The 23,649-nt window shown below is 36.0% G+C and overlaps 1 protein-coding gene across 1 annotated transcript in view; it reads right to left on the reverse strand.

Moving 5' to 3' along the window:
- lrp1bb (low density lipoprotein receptor-related protein 1Bb) overlaps nucleotides 1-23,649 on the reverse strand; it is a 2,167,948-nt gene that overhangs the window by 551,975 nt on the left and 1,592,324 nt on the right. Inside the window, exons 33-35 of the mRNA XM_051931086.1 lie at nucleotides 8,093-8,233; nucleotides 6,044-6,169; nucleotides 5,796-5,927 (exon numbers count right to left, since the gene is read on the reverse strand). Of these exons, the coding sequence (XP_051787046.1) occupies nucleotides 5,796-5,927; nucleotides 6,044-6,169; nucleotides 8,093-8,233 (399 nt within the window). The remainder of the gene's footprint in view (nucleotides 1-5,795; nucleotides 5,928-6,043; nucleotides 6,170-8,092; nucleotides 8,234-23,649) is intronic.

Raw genomic sequence — 23,649 nt, forward strand, 5'->3', positions numbered from 1 at the left:
GGTAGGTGACAGAAAGCAGGTCCTCTAAAGTATATGTGGATCTCTGCTGCATATTCAAACTGACTGATTAACTGGCGGCTACCTGGCCCTTTAAAAGAGAGGTAGGAGTTGGATTAATGTAATTAATACATTAATACTAATAATTCTTTATAATTATTAATAATTATTAATGTAATTAATAATTAATACAGAGTAATGGGGATTGTGGAAGAAAGGTGAAAAAGAGAGTGCAGACAGGGTGGAATGGGTGGAGAAGAGTGTCAGGAGTAATTTGTGACAGACGGGTATCAGCAAGTGTGAAAGGGAAGGTCTACAGGACGGTAGTGAGACCAGCTATGTTATATGGGTTGGAGACGGTGGCACTGACCAGAAAGCAGGAGACAGAGCTGGAGGTGGCAGAGTTAGAGATGTTAAGATTTGCATTGGGTGTGACGAGGATGGGCAGGATTAGAAATGAGTACATTAGAAGGTCAGCTCAAGTTGGACGGTTGGGAGACCAAGTCATAGAGGAAAGATTGCGTTGGTTTGGACATGTGCAGAGGAGAGATGCTGGGTATATTGGGAGAAAGATGCTAAGGATAGAACTGCCAGGCAAAAGAAAAAGTGGACGGCCTAACAGAAGGTTTATGGATGTGGTGAGAGAAGACATGCAGGTGATGGATGTAACAGAACAAGATGCAGAGGACAGAAAGATATGGAAGAAGATGATCTGCTGTGGCAACAACTAACAGAAGCAGCCAAAAAAAGAAGAAGAGGAAGGAGTTGGGGCTGCAGGAACAGTGAAAGCTCTAGAATGATGGCATCAGAACCTCTAATGGTCCTAACCCAAAATAATTAGAAAATACCCTGGAAGTAATACCATGTTGGTATTTAATAATTACTTCTAGTAAGCGAACTTGTGACCTTGGATTTTGAAAGTAAGTCATGGCAAGGGCTTGACTGGCAGACATACAGATAGTGGTTTACAGAAGTGATGAGGAAGACTAATACAGTCTAAGGTTATATAGCACAAGTCAAGGGGTGTTATGCTTAAGTTATTATATAACTCACTAGTGATGCCTCACCTTGACTACTGTGTATAGTTTTGGTTTCCATATTACAAAAAAAGATGCAGTAGCTCTAGAGAAGAGCATCTAGGCAGATTCTGGGACTGGGAGCTAAATGCTGTGAGGAAAGATTGAAAGAGTGTCATGGTTTGGGTTCATTTACATTTTTAATTTTTTCGTTTTGTCCTTCGAGTTTTTTCACCAAGATGTTTTGGACTTTCTTAGGAGCTTTTAGCTAGAACAACATTTTGGACATGTTGAAATTTGTCAAAATTTTTCACATCATTTTGTTTTTTGTGTTGAAACCGCTCACTTTAGCACTCCGTTGGTTGACGTGTTGCTGCTACCCAATGTCAAACAAAGTGTAAAGGTCAGTGTCACTCACTTCCAATTTTCAAAGTTTCTGAACATAAACAAAGACTTGGTGTTGGTAACATTATCTGACTTTTGGTTTTCAATTTTCACACATTTCTTTTTGGCAAGCATTTGGGTTTGTTCTCCAAGTTATTTCTGTGTATCTGGTAAAAACTGGCAGGATCTAATCAATAACATTTTAAAATAAGGGGAAAATGATTCTCCCCCCTGTTTTCTACTCTTCCAGTTTTACTCTGGCTGTTGGCCATCCTCTCTTTCTCATGGGTGGGGGTTGAATTGAATTTAGTTTTGTCAAGTTTGACTTCTTTGTATAGAATGTTACTTACTTTTAATACATTCAAATAAAAACATGGTCTGGTTTTTGCTTTTAGTTTAGATTCACTCATTTCCTGACCCACTAAGCTTTCTTCCCTGCCTTTTGTTATCTGACAGAATAAAATGTTGAATATTTTCCCTTTAAACAATAGAAGATTAAGAAGTGACATGACAGAAGTGTTTACAATCATAAAGGAAATTACCACAGTGGATCTCTTCTGTTACGTCAAAATAATTTTGTCAATAAGAACACAGGGATACATTTGTAAACTTGTTAAGGGTAAGTCTTTCTCAAATGTTTTTCTTCACACATGCACATTTTTGGAGAATCTATATAAATAGGATTGGAGAGCTTGCTGGGCTAAATGGCCTACTCTCACCAAAATTATTCCAGTGTTCTAATGTTCTAAAAGAAAAGCCAAAGAATAACAGACAAAGTTGAGAAAGACAAGTACTTGTTTAAGTAGTGGGTTAGTCAATCCACTAGGTAGACAGAGTGACTAGTCTGTATAAGTAGGGCCAGAGAAACAATAGCTTTTTGCATTCCTTTTGTTTATTCAAATACTTTATTGTTCCTGTTTATTTCTGTATGTTTGTGCTTTATTTGCAATAAATATGACAAATTTTTATGTTTTTTTTCTATCTTATTGTTCTTTCTACATTCATAACTAGCTTCCTGTTATCCTCTATACACAGGCTTGGAAGTTAATCTGGAAATAGAATCAAAAAGCCACCTACAGTACAATTAGTTTTCTCACACAAATGGACAGTGGTCTCTAGTATTCATTCTATGACAGAGAAGTTGCCAGGTGACTTATCTGCTTAAATGTCATGGCACTCAGAACAGGGAAAGAAGGCCCTCAATATACAGCTTCAGAATATTCATTAAGTTTAGCAGTACACAATGAGAAGAAGGTCAGAGTACAACATACATCAGTGATGAATTTATATGCTGTGAGAAATTTCAGAAATACAAGCTTCACAGGGACAAATCTCATATGAAGGTCCTTCCAAGTGGCATCTCACAGTGGAATAATTCAGCGATACCTTTGTTACCCAAATTCGTCATGTTATGACATAATGCTGACCTCATTTCACAATAAACATACATTCATTTGCTCCAGAAATGCCTGAAGCATTTTTTTAAATAATGCTTAACTTAAAAACTCAAGTTTCAGGGGCAAAGGAATGTATGCTATGACTGTGAAAAATAACTTTGACTCTGAAAATACCAAACTTATCCTTGAATGCAATTCTTTCATTTTTTTGTTTTATTTTCATGAAGAAAAGTTACTGTAGATCCTAAGCTGCTTTGTGTGCAAACAGCAAATTAACAGCAACCTCATATTTCTTCCAAGACTCAGATAGAAATGTACACATAAACAGAACAAAGTGGGAAGGTATGATCTTACAAATGGTAACTCACAGAACTCCTGAATGAAGTGAAACTGGAAGGAAAGGGTATAACTGTTCTTCAAATATTAGAGGATGAGATTCTCATTTGCTCCCTTTCAAAAGTGTATGCTAAAATTTCTTTCAGTGTTGGACTCTGGAATTTGATGGGACTTGTATATCATGCGTGAGTTCTCTATCCATCAACTTGCCTTGTTATGAAAACTACACCAGAACTTTGAAAAAAAACATTTATTTTTCCAAAATGCTACAGAGAGGTAACATAAACTAAAATAACACAAAACAAATAGCAACAATTTGGGCCTGAGTTTCTAATTAAAAGAGATGCCAAAATTGTAAATAACCAAAGAAGTAGTAAAGAGCTCTCTTCGCAAAATAAACTTCCTCTGGTTTCTTTTCTTTTACTGTCATTATCTCCATACAGTAAGTGTCTCTGCTACCTTTTAGTCCTTTTCCTGTAGGCTGTTGAATTTTACCTGTGTATTCAATGTGCACTTACTAAAAGTGGCAATTTATGCATCATCTTATCTACACAAGAAACCATAGGGTGCCACATAAAGTTTTAGAGCTACCAGCACTCATAATGCAGAAGAATAGTGGGACATAAAGCCATCTGATTAATGAACAATGTGCTTCTTTAAATAAAGCAGAACCCCACTACTTTTCTCCAGGAGTCTCATTTTTAAAACTTTGCAAGGATTTTCACACACCAAAAAAAATCAGGAAAATGCCTATGCTGAAAAAATCATATTTATAAAACCTGACATACATACAGTTCTATGCAAATTACCCTTTATCAATTACAATCACCCTGTAAATATGCATATGTGAATGTGCCTCGAACACAGCTTTAAAACATCTCTATATTGAGTATGCTAATCAACCTCATACATATGCAATCACAATGCTGCAGCATTTCATTGGTTGGTAGAGAAGTCTCCCACCTGACGCTCTGAGACACTGCATTCAAGAGTATAGTGCTGTGCTCTGCAACAGATAGCACAAAAGCATACATGACATTATAGCGCCTTTCCTCTGCATACTGGGGGTACAGGGAAAGATGACAGGTGCCTGCATCTGGTGGGTACAGGGAAGGATGACAGGTGCCTGCATCTGACCAGATAACCAGTATCACCATGTAAATATTGCTGTTACATTGACACATTGCTGTTAACAATGAATAATACTGGCCAGTGAGGGTCCAGCCCATTACCTTACCAACAGGCCATTAACTATGTACAGTATCATCACATCTGCCAAAGCTACTTTGCCTCAAAATAAATGAACCAGGAAATGACCCACTCAGACACGACATTTGTCAGCCACATCTTGGCATCACGGATGATTTGTGCTTTAATAGAATGTCATTGCTAATCGTTAACAAAAGCAGCTTCATTCTCACTAGGTGCCCTTATTGTATGCAATATGAGTGCAGTAATGTGCTCCGATTACATTAGGAGGACCAGACACTGCTGGAAATTGTCTTTTTATGTTGGCAAAAACATATTATGCTTTATTTACATACACCCACACCATACAAAACCTGGATGAAGCGCCTCACCGGTCAGTTAATGGCTTCCAGCACAGTGGGCACGACTGACTAAAGCTTGGCTGAGATATTATCTGAGAAGTGAAAATAGTGAGGCGATATAAACTGATGAAAAAAACAAAAAAGCTCTTCAGTGCAGCCTTGGCCAACTTAAAAGGAACTAAAATACAGTCTTAACATCATATTCTTTACTTTTGAAGTGTAATATGTTGTTAGAGTCAATTACATTACAACGGCTCAGTGATATCAATTATTATGCGTGCAAGTCCTACTTTAAGGAAGGGTGTCATCAATTACCAGTTTCTCCTAAATGTTGTGTATACATGGGTCAGAGTTGTACCTAATATATGCATGTTCCCTGTCAAGTTTTCTTTTATAAATCGTGGCATTACAAATTTGGAAAATGGGCTCCTCTGTTTTAACGTATAGTTTCAGAGAAATAGCTTGGGAATACTGCCTCACTTACAGTATGTAGCACTTATGGCCTTCTGTATACCATATTGGGATTCAGTATTTGGGGACACTCAATGACTGGTATTCAACCCACTTTGGCTAAACACATCTGTTGTCTAATTTAGAACTGTTTTTATCCTCCTTGTCCTGACTAGAAAAAATAATCAAGTTTTCAGTGACCTTCCCTGAAGGTACAATGACATAAACCAGTGATTTTGCATTAATGAGTTTAAAGTTTCTTTCTCAACTTTATAAAAAGAAAATAGCTCCAAAAAGTGAATAGAAATGCTAATATTGACAATACTGATAGACTTAAAGGCTTCTCTAGGAAGAATTACTGATGTTAGAGAAGCGTATCATAAGCATGAGTCTAGCTAAAACCGTACTGTATATAGGTAATGCTCTGTATTAGCTATAGTCCCAGTATGTTTTAAAATTAAGAAAAAATTCATAAAAAAACAGCATCATAACATGTAAAAGCATATAATAAAACAGCAGGAGATATTTGGACATATGCCAAACAACTGTGAAACATTTCTTTCTACCTCTGCTGTCAGGAGTCATTAGCTCTAAATTAATACTCTTTGTTTATGTAATTTTCAGTAAATGCAAGGCTCTGGATTTACAATAGCATGCTGTAGTACCTGCATGAAAGTCCACTCCCACTGCAAATAAAGATCCCTTTATAGGCATGAGGGTTTCTATGTTGTCATTGGGATCCAAAGAAATTCCTCTTACTCCTTCATGAACTGAATAGATTAGGAATGAATCAATACCTGTTTATAAGAAGGGGAAAACATCATGTTGAGTAAATAATAATAAGTGATGGAATGAAAGGTACAAAAAATGCATGAAAGCAACTTTGTGTGAATAGAGATCATATTTATTGTACCTTCACATGACATCCGGTCGTTTCGTAGATTGTATCCGACAGTACAAGCACAACTTCTCGTGGTTTCTGATGTAGGCAAACAAAGCTGTGAACATCCCCCATTATTCTGTTGACATGGATTGCTGCCTAAACAGAAGAAGCAAGTGTAAAGTCTTACAAAATGGCACACCAATTCAGGATTTAACAGTTAGGCTGGTTGTGATCCCCAAATATTGAAGCTAATAACAAATTGACTTCTGTGTCTAAGGGTCTCCAACTTGCAGTATCAGATACGGTATCAAACCTGTACTAAGATAACAGAATGTAAGAAATAATGTTGCATATCACCTTTGCTTAATATTTTGTGAAATCAGCACTCTTCCCACCTTTTTCATTTTATCTCCTATATTCGTTACGTTATATTACAGTAAAATTATATCAATGAGAACATCTTGCCTGAAGAAGGAGCCTGAGTTGCCTCGAAAGCTTGCATATTGTAATTTTTTTAGTTAGCCAATAAAAGGCGTCATTTTGCTTGGCTTTTCTCTACATCAATGAGAACTAAATCCAAAAAATGTTATTTTTTTAAATACAGGATCCTGGAGTAGGGCAACTGATGAGGACATTAAATCAGTTTCATCATTTTTACATAAATTTGCGTGAAATTCAGTCTCTTATGCTATTGTGCTATTTTGTTCCTCAAATTCAGGATAGAAGCTACTCCTTTTGGCTAATTTGAAGTAGACTAATGAGACATCTTCTGGCTCCCCTGTGGTCTCTGTCAAAGAGATAAATGAAGTAACTAATTGGTCTAAAGAAGTTTGAAGAGGCAGTAAAAAGATTTACCTTGAGGACTACTTAATTGCCATTTTTTTATACTAATGGAACATTTAAGGTATCTGTACCAATACTGTTAATGGACCTGTCATTAATATTGATGATTTTGCCAATAATTCATTAAGATGAGGGCTATGGCTCCTCTGTATTTAAACTCCTTAACAATAATGCAAGGATTAAAGGTTGTTTAACCTGATTTCTAATTCCTTTAAGAACACCAATATCCCTCATGCAAATTATGCCTAGACATTAATAAAATCTCTTAGAAAGACCAAAAGGAGTGCCATTTTTAATACAAAGTCATTAGCTTCAAAAAAGATCTTTTGTGGAATTTTTATATAAACATATATAAACACATATGCAGAAGATTATTTTCACTGTAGAAGACACTGAAACTAAAACTCAATTTATTAAAGGTTGAAATTATGGTACACTGCTTGATCCCTGGACTGATTATCATTTCTGTTCACCCTGTGTCCACGTGAAGCACTCCAATGTCCTTTCACATTCCAAAGACATGCTATAAGGACATTTTTAATCTGTCCCATCATGGATGAGTGCGGAGAAGTGTATCATTTGTACGGAGATGGAGTGAAGCTTTTATTTTTTTGTGATTACTGCCTTAAATCTGACTCTGCCGGAATACACTGTAAAGTGTGAATGGAAAAGAAAGTTTTTGTTTGTTGTTTAATGATGGGAAAGACATGACAATCTCTTACTCTGACCTTAACAGCATGATTGATAGGTGAAAATTAAATGTCAATAAACTATAAGCAAATTTCAATTGTTTCATGTGAATTTTAAACTAAGCAAAAATGTAAGTATACCAATATCAACAGAGATACAATTGTTAAAAGATGCCAATGTTAGTATTCTAAAATGTATTCAAACAGTGATTTATTCAGTTAATAGCTTTGTAGGACTGCATTGTTGACTGACAGTGATCAATAGTGTCATTTCTCCATTGTTTTGTAGCTCACATACACAATAATGCCGTCTCTTATTAGGAGAGACAGAAGAGAAAATCAGCCTTATTTTTTTTTTTGTTATCTAAGATAATAAATCTAATAAAGAAGGACAGCCACATGTTTTATAAGATAACCAACTCTGTGTATTTTCTCTTAAGCAGTGTGCAGAATCCCTTTATCTGCAACATTCTAATGAACGCTTATGTTGTTTAACAAGGACAGCTAACAAAATGCCAAAACATTACAGATTTAGTGAACAGCTAACCTTTTTGTCCATCTTTATCATATATTTTCATGTGGACAACCCCTGTTGTCTTATTCCTCAGTATGATTGGATTTCTTCCATCTTTCTTGTTTGTGGTACCCAATGTACCTGAAGTTTCATCTGCCCACCATAGTTTACTATCTGGAAAAAAAAAATAAAGTAATAATATAAAAATACTTACAAATATCAACCATCAGTTCTTTTTTAAACTTATTCCAACCCTGGAAGAAGCATGTAGATTGAATTGTAAAAGTAGGTAAATCCATTTAAATAGAAAATATAAACTATACAGAAAATGCAAAATTGTGACTTTTTTCATAACAATTTCCAAAAGATTTAATGTAATTTTAGAAGAGTTATGCTCAGATGCTATAATGCATTAGTGAGATGCCATTTGGAGTATTCTATGTTCTGGTCACCATTCCCAGAAAAGGACTTAGCAGCTTTAGAAGCTATACAAACAAGACCAACTCAGTGTTTCCTGGGACTAAAGGGCATCTCCTAATCTGAGAGCCTCTGAGAATTAAACCTCTTTAGCGTGGAGCAGATAAGGATGTGTGGGTACTTATCCAGGACTTCAGAATCTCAAAGGCATCAATAAAGTCAATTCAGCACTGTTCTTTCAATTAAATAGCGAGTCACATACTCAAGGACACTGGTGAAAACTAAGGGATGGTGCATTTAAGGCAGAAACATGGAAACACCTTTCACACAAAATATTATGCAACTCTTGAGCAAATTACTGAGGCACATAGCTGAACCAGAAACCTTGAAAACTTTTATAAAAGTCCCTGGATAATATATTGAAACAACTTAGCTATTAATAAACAAATCAATCATAGACTGAATTGTATCCCCTCATTTGTCAAACTTCTTATGTTCTTTCCTTCTTATGTATTGTCCATATGAACAAGTAAATACGCTGCAAGTGTGGTACAGTGGTTAAGGCTTTGTACTTCAAGCCCTGTGCTTGTTGGTTCAGTTCCTGCTACGGACACTGTGTGTCCATGAGCAAGTCACTTGACCTTTTGGAAAACCAAAAGAAATGTAACCAACTGTATCATAAAGGTTATAAGTCGCCTTGGAAAAGGTGTCAACCAAATAAGTAAATGTACATAAGCTAAATTAATAAATATTCTGTACTCTGATTATTATAAAGTAAATTAATATAGTCCAAATATTTACTCTATATTAATATGTGGTAATGTAGGATGAAACGGAACTCAACAGTCTAGAAAACATATCCACAAATTTATTTACTAAGTAATCATGTTGTTTTCGTTAATGTTTTATTGTGGCTCTGTCTTGCCGATTATGAAAATGATTAAAAACATTTGTGGGACTCTTTGTTATTTAATCTTTTGGACTCGAATGAATTATGTATGAAACCAGTGTTGACAGCAAGTAAGTGCCTTTAAAATGATAAATATATTAATTATTACTTTCTGATTGCCTCGGATGAATGGGAATGATCTAGCGCCCTTGCCATTGAAATAAATAAGAATTTCATCATGAAGTATGACATAAACTGCCTGATAGTAGGCCATGTACTTTCTGTTGGTGGTTGAGATGCATTACATGCACAGTCTTCACTATAATTAAACATTTTTTTTACTGATTTAGTTAGGATTTTCAATTTAAGTACCACTACCCTTTAATTTATCTATAAAAAGTTTTCATAAAAAGACAAAAAAGATTGCCCAAAACTCATTTTATACATCTCATCTCATTTTGTTAACAGCTTTTCCTGGTGAGGGTCACTTCCCTGTCCACAGCTCCAGATCCCACTTCTTCCTGGGGAATTTTTGGGTGTTCCCAAGCCCACAGGTTATCTGCTCAGTGGGACTTGCCTAGAGCCGCTGTAGGAGAAGCAGCCCAGGGACACCCTTACTAAATGCTCAAACCACCACAACTGGCTCCTCTCAATCTAGAAGAGCAGTAGCTCTACTCTACTGTCCCAAATCACAGAGAGTTTCATCCTATCATGGATTGTTAGCCCAGCCTCCCTGTAAAGAAACCTCATTTCTGCTGCTGGTACTGGTGATCTCATTCATTCAGTCATTATCCATAGCTTATGACCAAAGGTGAGGACAGGGATGTAGATCGACTGGTCTTTCAGATTCAGCTCCCACTTCACCACCAGGTACAGCAATCACAGAACAGCTATTTCCGGCTTCAATCTGCTTGTCGATCTCATGTTCCCTTTTTCTGTCACTCATGAACAAGATTCCTAAGATACCTGAACTCCTCCAATAAGGGCAGTTGTTCACTCCTCACCCGAAGAGTGCAAAACACTCTTCTCTGACAGAGAACCATTAACTTAGACTTGAAGGTGCTGATCCGCAACCCAGCTGCTTCACACTCAGCAGGGAATCATTTGAGTATGTGCTAAAGGTCACAGTCAGATGAGGCAAAGAGAACAACATGATCTGCATAATGCCATGATGCTACCCATAGCTGCTCCAACCAGAAACCCTCACATCTACAGCTGTGCCTTGATATCCTGTCCATGAAAACCACAAAACTCAGGCACCCTTCCAAATGTTTCATCTGGAGGGAGGAGGAGTGTGATCCCTCAGTAGTTGGAAGACACCTTCTGATCAGCTTTCTTAAATATTAGGACCACCACACCGGTCTGTCATTCCAAATTTGTTTTACCATCCTTCCATGCAATACTGAATCGATATGTTAACCACACTATCCAAAAATTGTCCAGTATTTTCAAGATCTCTGTTCAGATGTCATCAGCAGCCTTACCCCCACTGAGTCCTCAGGCCATAGGGAAAGACAAAACCTTGTCCCGACTATGTTATGCAGGGACGGAGGGTTGCTTAACTCTTCTGGTGAATATGTGAAGTGGTGGAAGGAACACTTTGAGGAATTCCTTAGCCTGGTGGACATCCCCTCCTCCCAGGAGGCAACGCTGGACATGTCTGATTGGGGGGTTCCATCACTGCTGCCAAGGTCACTAATTTCATATCTTGAGCATTTTAGTTAATCGAGGGCACAATGGTTAACATCACACTGTTCCAAAGTTCAAAGATGTCATTCCATGTCAGTGTAAATGCTTCTCTAGATACCCCATGTAGCATCAACATACCAAAGATGTGCATATTTGGTTAATTATGACTCCAAATTGTCCTGTATGAGTGAGTATCAGTGCGTTAAGATACGGTCCAGCCCTCTATGCCCAAAAACTGAATGAACTGAGTTTTCAAAATGTATTATAAATGAATGAATGACAAAATGTACCCTTTGATACACAACCCTATTTCGACTTACCACGCTGATTTAAAATTACTGGTCAACCTAACAGTAGGAGCATGGAAAGAGATAAGTGTTGTCAGCGGAAACCATCGTGAATGTGGGAAAAGAATTACAGACTCCACACACCAGCAATCCTAAATACTGGGCCTTTCCGTTTTCCAAATCATATTTTATAAAATGTGACCCGGTAGTAGTAGTAGTAGTGGGGAAATATAAAGCTGGCTGTATTTATTATTTTTTTAATAACTGAAAGCTTTTGTGATTGGTATTCTGTAATTGGTATTCTTGTTATAACATGATTAACATTTTATTATTTATTAGTATCACAGTTTTATCAGAATAATACCTGTATTTTAATTTTAGTTTGTTTGTTTTGAACAAATAATATATTGAAGAATAATTTGAGTTGCTGCCCCTCACACCCACAATTCTTATGTTTATGTCCTATCTTCCTCCAAGTACACTGGTTTTCTTCATATCTCAAAGATGTTCTGGCTAGATTGCTTGGCAATGTCACATTGGCCCTGTGTGAGTGTTGTTTTGTGACCAAGTGCTGCCAGAATGGAGCTCTGCCCCGTTACTGTCTGGGTTAAGTGACTTTGAGAATGTTATGAATAAATAACAGATGTATGAATCCTTAGATAATTCTTCATCTATTAGTCATTTAGACATATTTTTTGTTTGTTTATTATTTTGACAGAAAACAAATCATGTGGGTGTATAATTTTATTTCTTCTAATTATTTCAAAGAGCTTTGTATATCATATAACTTAGGAAACTTCCCTATTTGCTGCAGTATAAAAAAAGTAATAATAATAAGAAAACTTACTTTTAAATCAGGATTGTGCATTACTGAGATTTTCTTTGCACAGTATAACAGTTACATTTTGTTCTACTTCCCTTTCTCACTTCTGAATTCATAAAAAGGAATATAATCTCAATCACACTGCAGAAAGTGGCATATGTGACTGATTATACTTAAAGAACATTTCATTTTAACATTTAAATATTTATACATTAATTTAGATAAAGATTTTTAACCAAACGTTAATGGACCTCTTCACATGACAGGTACTGTGGCAGTTGTACACTGCAATCACTGCTTGCTGGGTAATGTGTTACCTCAGGCTGAACTGCTTGGTAGTCAGGAGCTGGACTGCTAGGTCAAGTCATTTGTGTCAATCTGTGATGGGACTGATCTGTGGGTGGCATGGAAAGACTTTTAAAATACAAATAGATAGTTGTAATTTTCTTACACTTATTATTGTGAGATCAGGCTGAACTGTTTGTTAGTCAGCAGCTGGATTCATAAGCCAAGTCTCTTGTGTAAATTTAAGATATCACTGACCTGTGGGTGTCATGGAAAGACAAATTGACAGTTGTCGTTTTAGTCAGACATATTATAGTGGAATCCATACATAAGGCATACACCTTTGCTTTACAGGTAAGTGATTACATTTTGTTTACTCAAACCTGTAAGATTAGTTTTTTTTTTGCAAATTTACGGTGTTGTTTTATGTGGCTTTTTATCAGGGGTTACCTCTGACCAGCCCACCGTTCTCCCATTGACTACTACTACTACTTCTACTTCAGTAGCCTTGCAGATTATTAAATATTGGGCAATGTCTACTGTCTTGGTCAGGGAACTCTGTATCTGATTGGTCAGTGGTTTCTTGCTTTATGTTTGATCAATATGGAAGAAAGCCCATTTCTAGGAAGAGTCTTGGAGGTATATTCCATATATTTCCTTAACTGGGGTTTAGGAACTTTCATTTGAAAATTGATTAAAACCATTTACTAGACAGATACCTCCTCAAAATTATTATTATTATTATTATTAGGGGGCTTTGCCCCCTTCTTGCTTCGCTTGCCATCTCCCCAGCCTACGCTACGTGCCAGCCACTTCGCATCTCTGCCGCTTGTGTATGTGGATTTCACTTTCACCAAACAATAAATATTTTAATTCTCGCGAATATGCCTCTTCATTGGGAAGAAACACTACTTTTCCCTGATGGCAACATGAATTAGACGATCTACAAGTCTCCGACTTAAAGTTTAAATCCGAACAATATCTACATACTTTTGTCATATCACCTATGTCCATATATTTGATCTCTTTTCGCTGTTCCGTTATTTCACCGAGTAATAATTTCCATTTGTTTAACCTAATGTGATCTTTACTATCATTTTTTTTGAGACATTCAAATTTTAGAACTTTCATTATTTCTAACCTGCTCTGCATGTGTACCGCGCCAACGTTTTTGAACCTCTTTATGACGTTCTACTTTGTCATCTACTCTTTTTCTTTTAATTCCAGCCCTGGGCATGATTAAATCTCTTGGCACAAAGTCTCGTCTTGTGGGACATGAAATTATCTCTCTGAAAAAGTCACGTCTCATCCCAGGCTAAAAAGTCTTGTCTCATTCCAGGATTTTTTTATATAATAGAGAGATTATTATTATTATCACTACTATTATTATATTATATAGTCACTATTGCAACATATTGTACAATAAAAGTCTTACTGCATGTATGAATCAGAACTGAATGTAATGTTAACTTAAAAACAGCTTAAAATATACAAAAATATGTTGAACTGAAATTACAAGGCAATTGGATGGAAGAGTTATAGACGTTCACCGCACCAAAGAGACTCAATGTCCGGTCACTATTCAGGGAGTGGATGTAGAGGTGGTACACTCCTACAAGCACTTGGGGGTGTACAGTACATCAATGACATGTTGGACTGGTTTCAGAACATACAGGAGCAATATACTGTAAGAAAGGGAGGAGCAGGCTCTTCTTCCTTAGCAGACTGTTCCTTCACATCTTCTATAACTCTGTGAGGGTGTGATTATCCACCATGTGGTGTGCTGTGCAGGTAACATCACTAATTAGAAGTTCAGGCTCAGTTAAAGGATGCACTCTGGACCCTCTGGAGGTAGTAGCAAAGGAGAGAATTAAAACAATCTATCTATCTATCTATCTATCTATCTATCTATCTATCTATCTATCTATCTATCTATCTATCTATCTATCTATCTATCTATCTATCTATCTATCTATCTATCTATCTATCTATCTATCTATCTATCTATCTATCTATCTATCTATCTATCTATCTATCAGTTTGAAGAGTCATGTAATAAGAGGGTAAATACCTAAGGCATGTATGCTTTAGATATATCTTACATGTGAAAAACATGTAATGCAGAAACAGTATACTGTATAACTAAAATAACTATTAATCTGTTAATGTCAACAACATTAAAGTGGAGTGAATTGGTACCATAATGTCTAAGAAGTCAGAAGACATGAGAAGACAGAAAGTATAATTCAGGGTAAACATGTGACTTACTTACCTGTGGAGACTTGGTGGCTACTCTTTGCTGCTAGTGATTACATATATATTTATAAATACACTAAGATTTACACAACTGCTGTTCTATTAAAAACCCGGAGAATCTGTCTGACTATTTCAAGTAATAGGAGCAGTTAAAATGTTTCACTATATGGTAAATGTTGTCTACATGGTTTTGAGAAAATATATATCAAAGCACTTGACATTTCTTTTACAACAAAAGCAGAAGCTTTATGGTCTAGTGATTAACCTGAATGATGACTGCATATAGCATAAATGATGCCCATAGTGGGATGATGCAAAGCAAACAAATGTTTTAAACACAAAATAAATAAATAATGGTTTTGATTTAATCAGTCATTAGTTAAAAAGCATATCTTTGGGAAACATAATTAGATTTGCTTCACTGCTATTGTGATTCTTAACTATATTCTCCAAATCATGGATAATCCTCAGTGGCCCTAATGACTTAATGATGTGTTGGAGGGAAAAGCTTGCTGTTCGGAGGATTAAGCTTCTGATATCACAATGAGATCTCCAACTCTGAGCATGTTCAAAGTAGGATAAATGTTAATTTAGATCTTGTCTCAAGATTAAAAAACAATCTAATCATACCTTCTTGCCTTTTTCAGGTTGTTATTTTGTATTACAGTTCCTGTTATAATATTTCCCTGGATATAACACTTTTCAATGATATTTAAAAAATTTAAAAATCAACAGGAAAGTTTCAACATTTTTCACAGTTTTTTTGAACAATTTAATCTTTTATTTGAAGGCATGACATTGAATCGCAATGTGAGTGATCTTCACTTGATTATCTGTAAAAAAATATGTGGAAATCAGTTGAACTTCATGATCTGTCACAATTCTTATTTCTTTTGTGACAAAATATAGACCATCATTGACTACAGTAAGCAGAAAGTGATTTCTGCGTCAAGTGCAGCAGACTAGGACACACTTCCAAAAAGTTATTTATTTAGTCAAAAGCTTAAAAATAAACTGAATTATGGAAAGGACATTATGTGAAATTATTATATAATTTTATTACCTGACATTTATATTTGATGCTTAAAATAAACATATTTAATCAGTCACTTATCTATACATTCTCGTACTTGCAACCTAAAATTCATGTGGCCAAATTAACAAGGGTGACACCTAAGCATGGTGGTGGCAGCATCATGCTGTGGGGATGTTTTTCAGCAGGAGGGACCGGGAGACTAGTCAGGATAAAGGGAAAGATGACTGCAGCAATGTACAGAGACATCCTGGATGAAAACCTGCTCCAGAGCGCTCTTGACCTCAGACTGGGGTGACAGTTCATCTTTCAGCAGGACAACGACCCTAAGCACACAGCCAAGATATCAAAGGAGTGGCTTCAGGACAACTCTGTGAATGTCCTTGAGTGGCTCAGCCAGAGCCCAGACTTGAATCCGATTGAACATCTCTGGAGAGATCTTAAAATGGCTGTGCACCGACGAATCCCATCCAACCTGATGGAGCTTGAGAGATGCTGCAAAGAGGAATGGGCGAAACTGGCCAAGGATAGGTGTGCCAAGCTTGTGGCATCATATTCAAAAAGACTTGAGGCTGTAATTGCTGCCAAAGGTGCATCGACAAAGTATTGAGCAAAGGCTGTGAATACTTATGTATATGTGATTTCTCAGTTTTTTTATTTTTAATAAATTTGCAAAAACCTCAAGTAAACTTTTTTCACGTTGTCATTATGGAGTGTTGTGTGTAGAATTCTGAGGAAAAAAATGAATTTAATCCATTTTGGAATAAGGCTGTAACATAACAAAATGTGGAAAAAGTGATGCGCTGTGAATACTTTCCGGATGCACTGTACTGTATATAAATAAAAACTTTTTTAATGTTTTAATTTATTGAATGAAATTGGTTATTGCTCAGCTGAACACATTCAGACAAGGTGAATGAGACTCAAACTTTCATATGTGAATGACAAATTAAAATTATATTTGTTAATTCAGAATCAAGTTCTTTAATGATTTGATGCTTTGTCTCTGTCTGAAGATAAGCCAAGGTTTTATTTGCTGGTGTTATGACCTCCTTATCCAAAACTTTTTTGGAGTCTTACTGTGTACTACTATGAGTTGATAATTATTTGGATGCTATGTAAAAACAAAAGAAAATAATTGGTATGTGTGCCATAGCAATAGTACTAACATAAACATGGCAATAGTTACTTGATCCAAATAATGACCATTTCATTTATTTTTCTGCTATTAGCATATGTTTTCAGCGTGTGCTTCATTTGTGTTTTAATAACAGGGTGTTGAGATTTTTTTCTGATATTTACAGAAAACCTATAAAACCAATGTTAGCACACTTACAGTAAGTGCTGTAAAGAAAGTGCAATTCGTAGATTCTTTTGAAGCGCAGATGGCAAAGCTTTTAGATGTGTGATTTTTAAAATTTTAGAATTACCTTTTATTTTAAGTTGTTTGTAATAATTTTATATTGTAATAAATGGGATTTTAGTGGATACATGTGGTACAAGAGGTCTGCAGCTTGTTGGGATCTATGTAAATAAATAACTGACACACTTGAAAGAACACAAGGAAAGCCATGAGACCAGCATTGGATGGAGGAGCAGGATGAACCAGCCAGCTAATGTGGAAAGGCAGCACAGTCGTGGGTCCCGCATAGAAGCAAAGGATCGGTGTTCTAGGGGTGGCTTGACCCACTGAACATTTTTAGAGGAGTTAGTGCGAGGATGGTGGAGTTCTCCACAGGGATCCAAGGCACACCAGGGGAGTGAGAAGGAAAACAGGAGGACAGCCAACGCTTGAGCGGTCTGGCTGATGCTGGTTAATAAGGCCAAGATGGTGGTTGGTTGGGCAGAACTGTGGCTACCGGCTGAGTAAGCAATGGGAGAGTCGGGGAGACAAAGGGAGAGTTGTGCTGGGCTCATCAGATGGAGTAGTACACTGATGACTGTGTAGTTGATATTATTCTCATTTTCTTCTGGATTTTAACTTCAGACTTTCACTGTCTTCAAGGATTATTTATTTATGGATTTTTTTTGATGTACTACACTTTTGGACACTTTGTTTTTGACTGTTTTTAATAACAGCACTTTTACACTTTTATGCACCTACCCTTTGCTTTGTGTGAATCTGCTAGCTCATCCCTTGGGTACTTTATCAGCACTGGTGGGTTCAAGAGGCCCTCGGGGTGCAACTGGTAGCATGAAGCCAACCTGTGCCGTCATAGTATATCCTAAGGAAGAATAGCTGGGAAGCTGTATGGAGAGCTGGTACGCGATTGTAAGATTTACCTATAGATCTCTTTCTCATCTATCTTAGTGTTTGTAATCTGAGAAAGCAAAGCAGGAATATTCTGGGTGTACTCACTGCTGGACATACATGGGCTGTCAGGCAAATGAGCATCAAGGAGCTTTACTTACCAGGTGTTGTTCAAAAATAAAATTGCTAAATGTCCAAGCCAAACTTAACTAAGACACCAAAACAAAGGAAAGGCAATAGTAAGTTCAGAGAAGATAAATAATAGATATACAGCATTAGGTGTTTTCTCATTTAGTTTATTTTTCAGGGACTTTAAATGATATCTCCAGCAAAAAGTAGGAATGCTGATTACTGAAATTTGACAAAAAACTAAAACACAAATGATTTTTTTTATCTCACACCATCTCTTATTTTTTTCTTCCCAGAAGTCTGATGTAATTTTTGGTTAGGCAGCTTGTTAATCCCACTGTTAACTGATACATGTTGCTGTATTATTGTAAAAGGTTTTCTAAAAAATTACCCATTTCTTCTCAAAGAAGACAGTAGTACTGTGTTCATCCATCTGGAGATTTTCACCTGTGTGTTAGCCAGCTCAAAAGTATATCAGTTCAACATTTGCTTGGTAAAACATCTGCCTAACATTGCACTGTTTGAGTGTGCGAGTCCTCAGCTCATCAATTTCTTTCTCTGTCCATTCTCTTCTAACTTGATTTTACTGTAGCACACTTTGATGAAGAAGAACTACAAAGTTAGGATATGTAAACAAGTGAGCTACAGGATGTCACTTGCCAGCAGTAGGAGTGTTTCATAGATTTTACGAAAACAACATTTATGTTTTATTGTTCTGCATTATTTTCAATGGTAGCAAGAAACCAGCTATATGCTTTCAATATGATCTAATTCAGAGAAGCAGGAACATTAGATCTTACTATATGGCTGTGAATCTTCACAAGTATAAATAGCTGAAATATTTGGATTTGAAACATAAAGGTGTATACTATGGCTAGGGTGTAAAATCACAAGGTCTACAAACTTGTTTTCTTTAATTTTATAAGGCATGAAGATTAACGTGGATCCAATAGTGGCATAGCTAAGATCACTGTCACCTTACTGATCCACCATCTTTGGCTCAAATCTAATATTCAGCCATTGTGTTTGTGGAGTTTGCACATTCTCTCCAGGTCTGTTTGTGCTTTCCTTTGGGTACTGGGTAGTTTTTTCACACATTCACAAAGACATGCTGGTTAGGTTGATTGGTAATTCAAAGTTAGTCCTGTGTCGGTGTTGGCATGTATTTGAGTGGATCTTACGACTGGCTTTGGACCGCCTATATATTGTGAAGAATTAGTTCACCTACCCTGCACATGACACTGTAATAATATCTGTTGAACAGAACAAAATATATATTTTACTATACTACTAAAATATTATATATCTTCTTTATTTTAGAGCAGAGGAATAAGTATAATACCAAACACTGACCTAAAACAACAGTTTTAAATTGTACATTACATAGAACAAATGCTAAAAAATGTCCTTCCACATTTTAACAAAAAAATAGATAATTGAAATTTAAACACTACAAAACTTGTGAGAGTTTTTTCTGCCAATCAGGTCTATCTACACTGCTCCCAAATACAGTTAACTAATAGAAAACTCTGATTCACCAAACACAAAGGTATTCTGCTCATTGCTTTTATTAGATCGTGGTTTTACGTTTTTGGTGCAAATGATTTGGAAAAAGGTACAGTTTGAGTATCCCTAATGCCTGGGACCAGAAGTATTTTAGTTTTTGGATATTTTTTAAATTTAGAATATTGGCATATATATAATGAAATATTGTGGGAACAGCTTTGATCAAGTATGGAAATACAGCTAAACCAGCTAAATGACAACTCATATAATACTTATTATTTTAGTGAAGTCTTTGCCAGTAACGGAATGGAAAACATGTAAGCCAGAGAATGCTGTTTAAAAAATACAATAGTTTATTAGGGTAGGAGGTTTAAATGAAGGAGGCAAGGATGATGAGGGACAGAAATAGTTCCAAAGAAATAGAAGACTGAACTATATACAGTAAATTCTTCTCCACTGTTCTTAGCATGTGGAACGCCTTCACCAAGCTGCCTTTACTACTATTACTCTCGTTGGAAAGACCATTATACAAAATGAACTTAATATCGAGATTCTATCTGCATCCACTCTCACTCATGACGTTCATCCGGCCACACAAAACTCATTAACTGTGTTTTATTGCTTAGCGTTGCCAGATTGTCACATGTGTGTTTAAGTTTCACAAGGGACACATTTACAATATGATTAAGAATTTCGATGAAATGTGCAGACGTCAGGTTTTATAACAAGTTTTCTCTTTTGGCGTATGGATATTTTCACACTCAATACCATATTTCAAACAGACATCCCTTGTGTGGAATTTTCAAACTTGTGACATCATGTTGGTGCTCCAAAAGTTTCAGATTTTGGAGCATTTTGGATTTTGATGTTATGGATTAGGGATACACAATCTATATTTGTATTAAGTTATCAGCATAATTAAATTTCCTACTTTTGTATTTGTTTACTAATTTCATAAATTCATAACTTACTTGCAGTGTGAAAAAATGTCTTACAAGAGCCATCCCACAAAAGCACAGTTGCTTTATGTCTGTATATATACTGCTTGCAATGATCATGATAGTGTCTGAGTGATTAAAGATGAGCTTATTTTCTACAGAAATGTGCAAATTTCTCAGAAGTCACTAGTGTCTTAAAGAAAAACAAAACACACACTGTGGGATTGATATTAACTTTTAGTATTAGACTAATTTCTTATGTCTTGTGTCCCTTTCATATTTGCATAGGTACCAAGCAAGGCTATTCTCTGTCTCTCCTGTTTGTCAAATTATCTTTCAAACTGCTCGCTACTGCCACCCAAATCCCGCAACTTGCAACGATTATTACAGCTTTCAGTTCCAGTAATATAATCTTACTAGGGGGATCTGTTGCCTGCTCGCCAACCCTCGGGTTTAGTCCTGTGGAAATACAATTTAAAGTGTTTTTTTTCATGGGAATTGTTACATATGTATTATGTGCACTTTTTATTTTAGAACTTTAGCAAAAACAATATTTGGAATGAACTGTTCTTCATGATTGCATCAAATTTTGATTCCTTGTTTGGTCTTACAGCGTGATTATGCAACGAGTAACTGGCCGTGAGTGAATATAGTTTCTTTGTTTCTTATAAATAAACCGACTTTTTCAAATGTTTGTCCTTGTGATTTGTTAATTGTCAATGCAAAAGTTATTCTCACAGGAAACTGTAAACGGTTTAATATGAATGGCATATTCCTGTTCCAAGTTCATTCAATAAAAATAAGACTTTCTGATAAAACAATTTACTTAAGAAAGTGGGAATATCCAGAGCTGATGTAGCCCGGTGGCATTGTTCTCAAGAAGCTGTTAATATCCGGCCATTGTGGATTGCACGTCATTGTAAGAAATAAATCTGGCCAACCGATAGTTCTGGATATTGCCATTGCATCAAGATATAAGAGCAGCTCTGCTCTTGGACTACCTTGATATGATGATGGTAATATTACTGCTTTACCTATTTTGAATTTGTCTGAACTATTGATATTTGAATTTTGAACGTGATCAATGAGACCTTGCATATGTTCTGCTCTGAGTTTAGCTTGATTTGATTTAATAAAGAAGAGCCGATTAGCTGTGACTTTTACATATGCCTTAATAATGTAATGTTGCGATACACGTTGAGATGATAGAAGTGGGTTAAATACATGGGAACATATCGCTAATTTTGACCCGAAATATTATGTGGGTGTTATTCGTTTTTCTGAATGCGTTTGTTTCATATTGTACAACCATCCTGTTTCACCATCTGGGAAAAGCAAAGGAAAGAGTAAAGGGTTGGCATGTGGTAATGCATTTGACACAAATGACGAAGCATGCTTTGCCTTTGGATATACACGAATATCTACTCTGTCTTTGATATTTCCGTCTTTCGAAATTATTATCGCTGACAATTTGTCACATGTGGGTTTATTATAAATGCGACTGTGATCTTTCACATTCATATAGAAATTCAAGACAATTTCTTTGCACCGTGTTTTGCTGATAAATTTTGCGTAAAGTGCGATACTTTTGGACGTATGGATTTGTATCCATTTCTATTACGTTGGATTGATTACCTCTTTCGATTCTATGTTGCATCACTTCTCCGTGATCATAAAGATACACCTGACCAAATTGTTTTTTTTTTTAATATTAAACTTGTCGTAGCTGTAATTGTTGCGGGAACACAGATTCTCATAGCGTATGGTCCATTATTGTGTTAATCAATGTTTTGTATATTGAATGATGCTAACGTGAAACAATTACTGTAGACGCGTATATTTTGCATGTAGTGTTTGTGGATTTCACTTTCACCAAACAACAAATCTTTTAATTCTTGCTGAAACGCCTCTTCATTGGGAAGCAGCAGTACTTTTCCCTGATTGCAACATGAATGAGACGATCTATCAGTCTCCGACTTAATCTTTAAAGCCTTACAATATCTACATACTACCAACATAAGACCTATGTCCATATATTCGATCTCTTTTTGCTGTTCCGTTATTTCAACGAGTAATAACTTCCGTTTGATTGCATGAATGCGAGCTGTACTGTGTTTTTTTTTAAACCTTTGAATTTTAGTACTGTACTGTCATAATTTTTAACTTGCACTTCGTGTGTATTGCACCAATTTTTTTTTGTGCCTTTCAAATTCCACTGTTTTCATAATCTGTAACCTGCTCTGCATGTGTATGGCGCCAATGTTTTTGAACACCTTTATGAAGTTCTACTGTGTCTTTTACTCTTTGTCTTTTATTTCTGACCCCGTTTGGACCTGCAAGGTTTTCAATTCCACTTGTTCCGGGCTGATTATTACTTTCCTTGCCTAGGTCACCGCTTCCAATGGATGTCAGTATGATGTGACTTGACCGTGACTTGACCATGTTGTGGGAAGTGAAAGTGTATCTGCCTCTCTGAAGTGTCTCTCTGTCTCTCTTCAGAACATCACGTCTCATTGCAAGATTTTTTTTTATAATAGAGAGATATGTAGATAACATCCTTCACTTTTTAGGTAATGCCCACATGTCTGATATGTCTGATATCCCCACATGTTAAGTCTTTGGAAATCGTGTCTGGTTACAAAAGCAATTGGAATACAGTAAGTCTTTTCTTCAACCTGTTAATGGCCTGTGCCACCAGTCATGCCTGCCCTCTTTTAACTCTATATCTAATACTCTGAAATATATAGGAATTGATGTTTCTGTCTCAGTCTCAGATATATATTGTAACAATTACCATCACTAAATTTTTCCCTTGGGATTAATAAAGTATCTATCTATCTATCTATCTATCTATCTATCTATCTATCTATCTATCTATCTATCTATCTATCTATCTATCTATCTATCTATCTATCTATCTATCTATCTATCTATCTATCTATCTATCTATCTATCTATCTATCTATCACATCTTTACTGATGTAAGAACCTTCAAAAACAACTGGTCTAAACTTCCTCTCCCTTTTCAATCTCCTCTTACCATTATTAAAATGAATACTGCGCCACATTTTAACACTATAAATACTA

The sequence above is a fragment of the Erpetoichthys calabaricus genome, chromosome 8, assembly GCF_900747795.2.
Source record: "Erpetoichthys calabaricus chromosome 8, fErpCal1.3, whole genome shotgun sequence".
In the NCBI taxonomy this organism is placed as follows: Eukaryota; Metazoa; Chordata; class Cladistia; order Polypteriformes; family Polypteridae; genus Erpetoichthys; species Erpetoichthys calabaricus.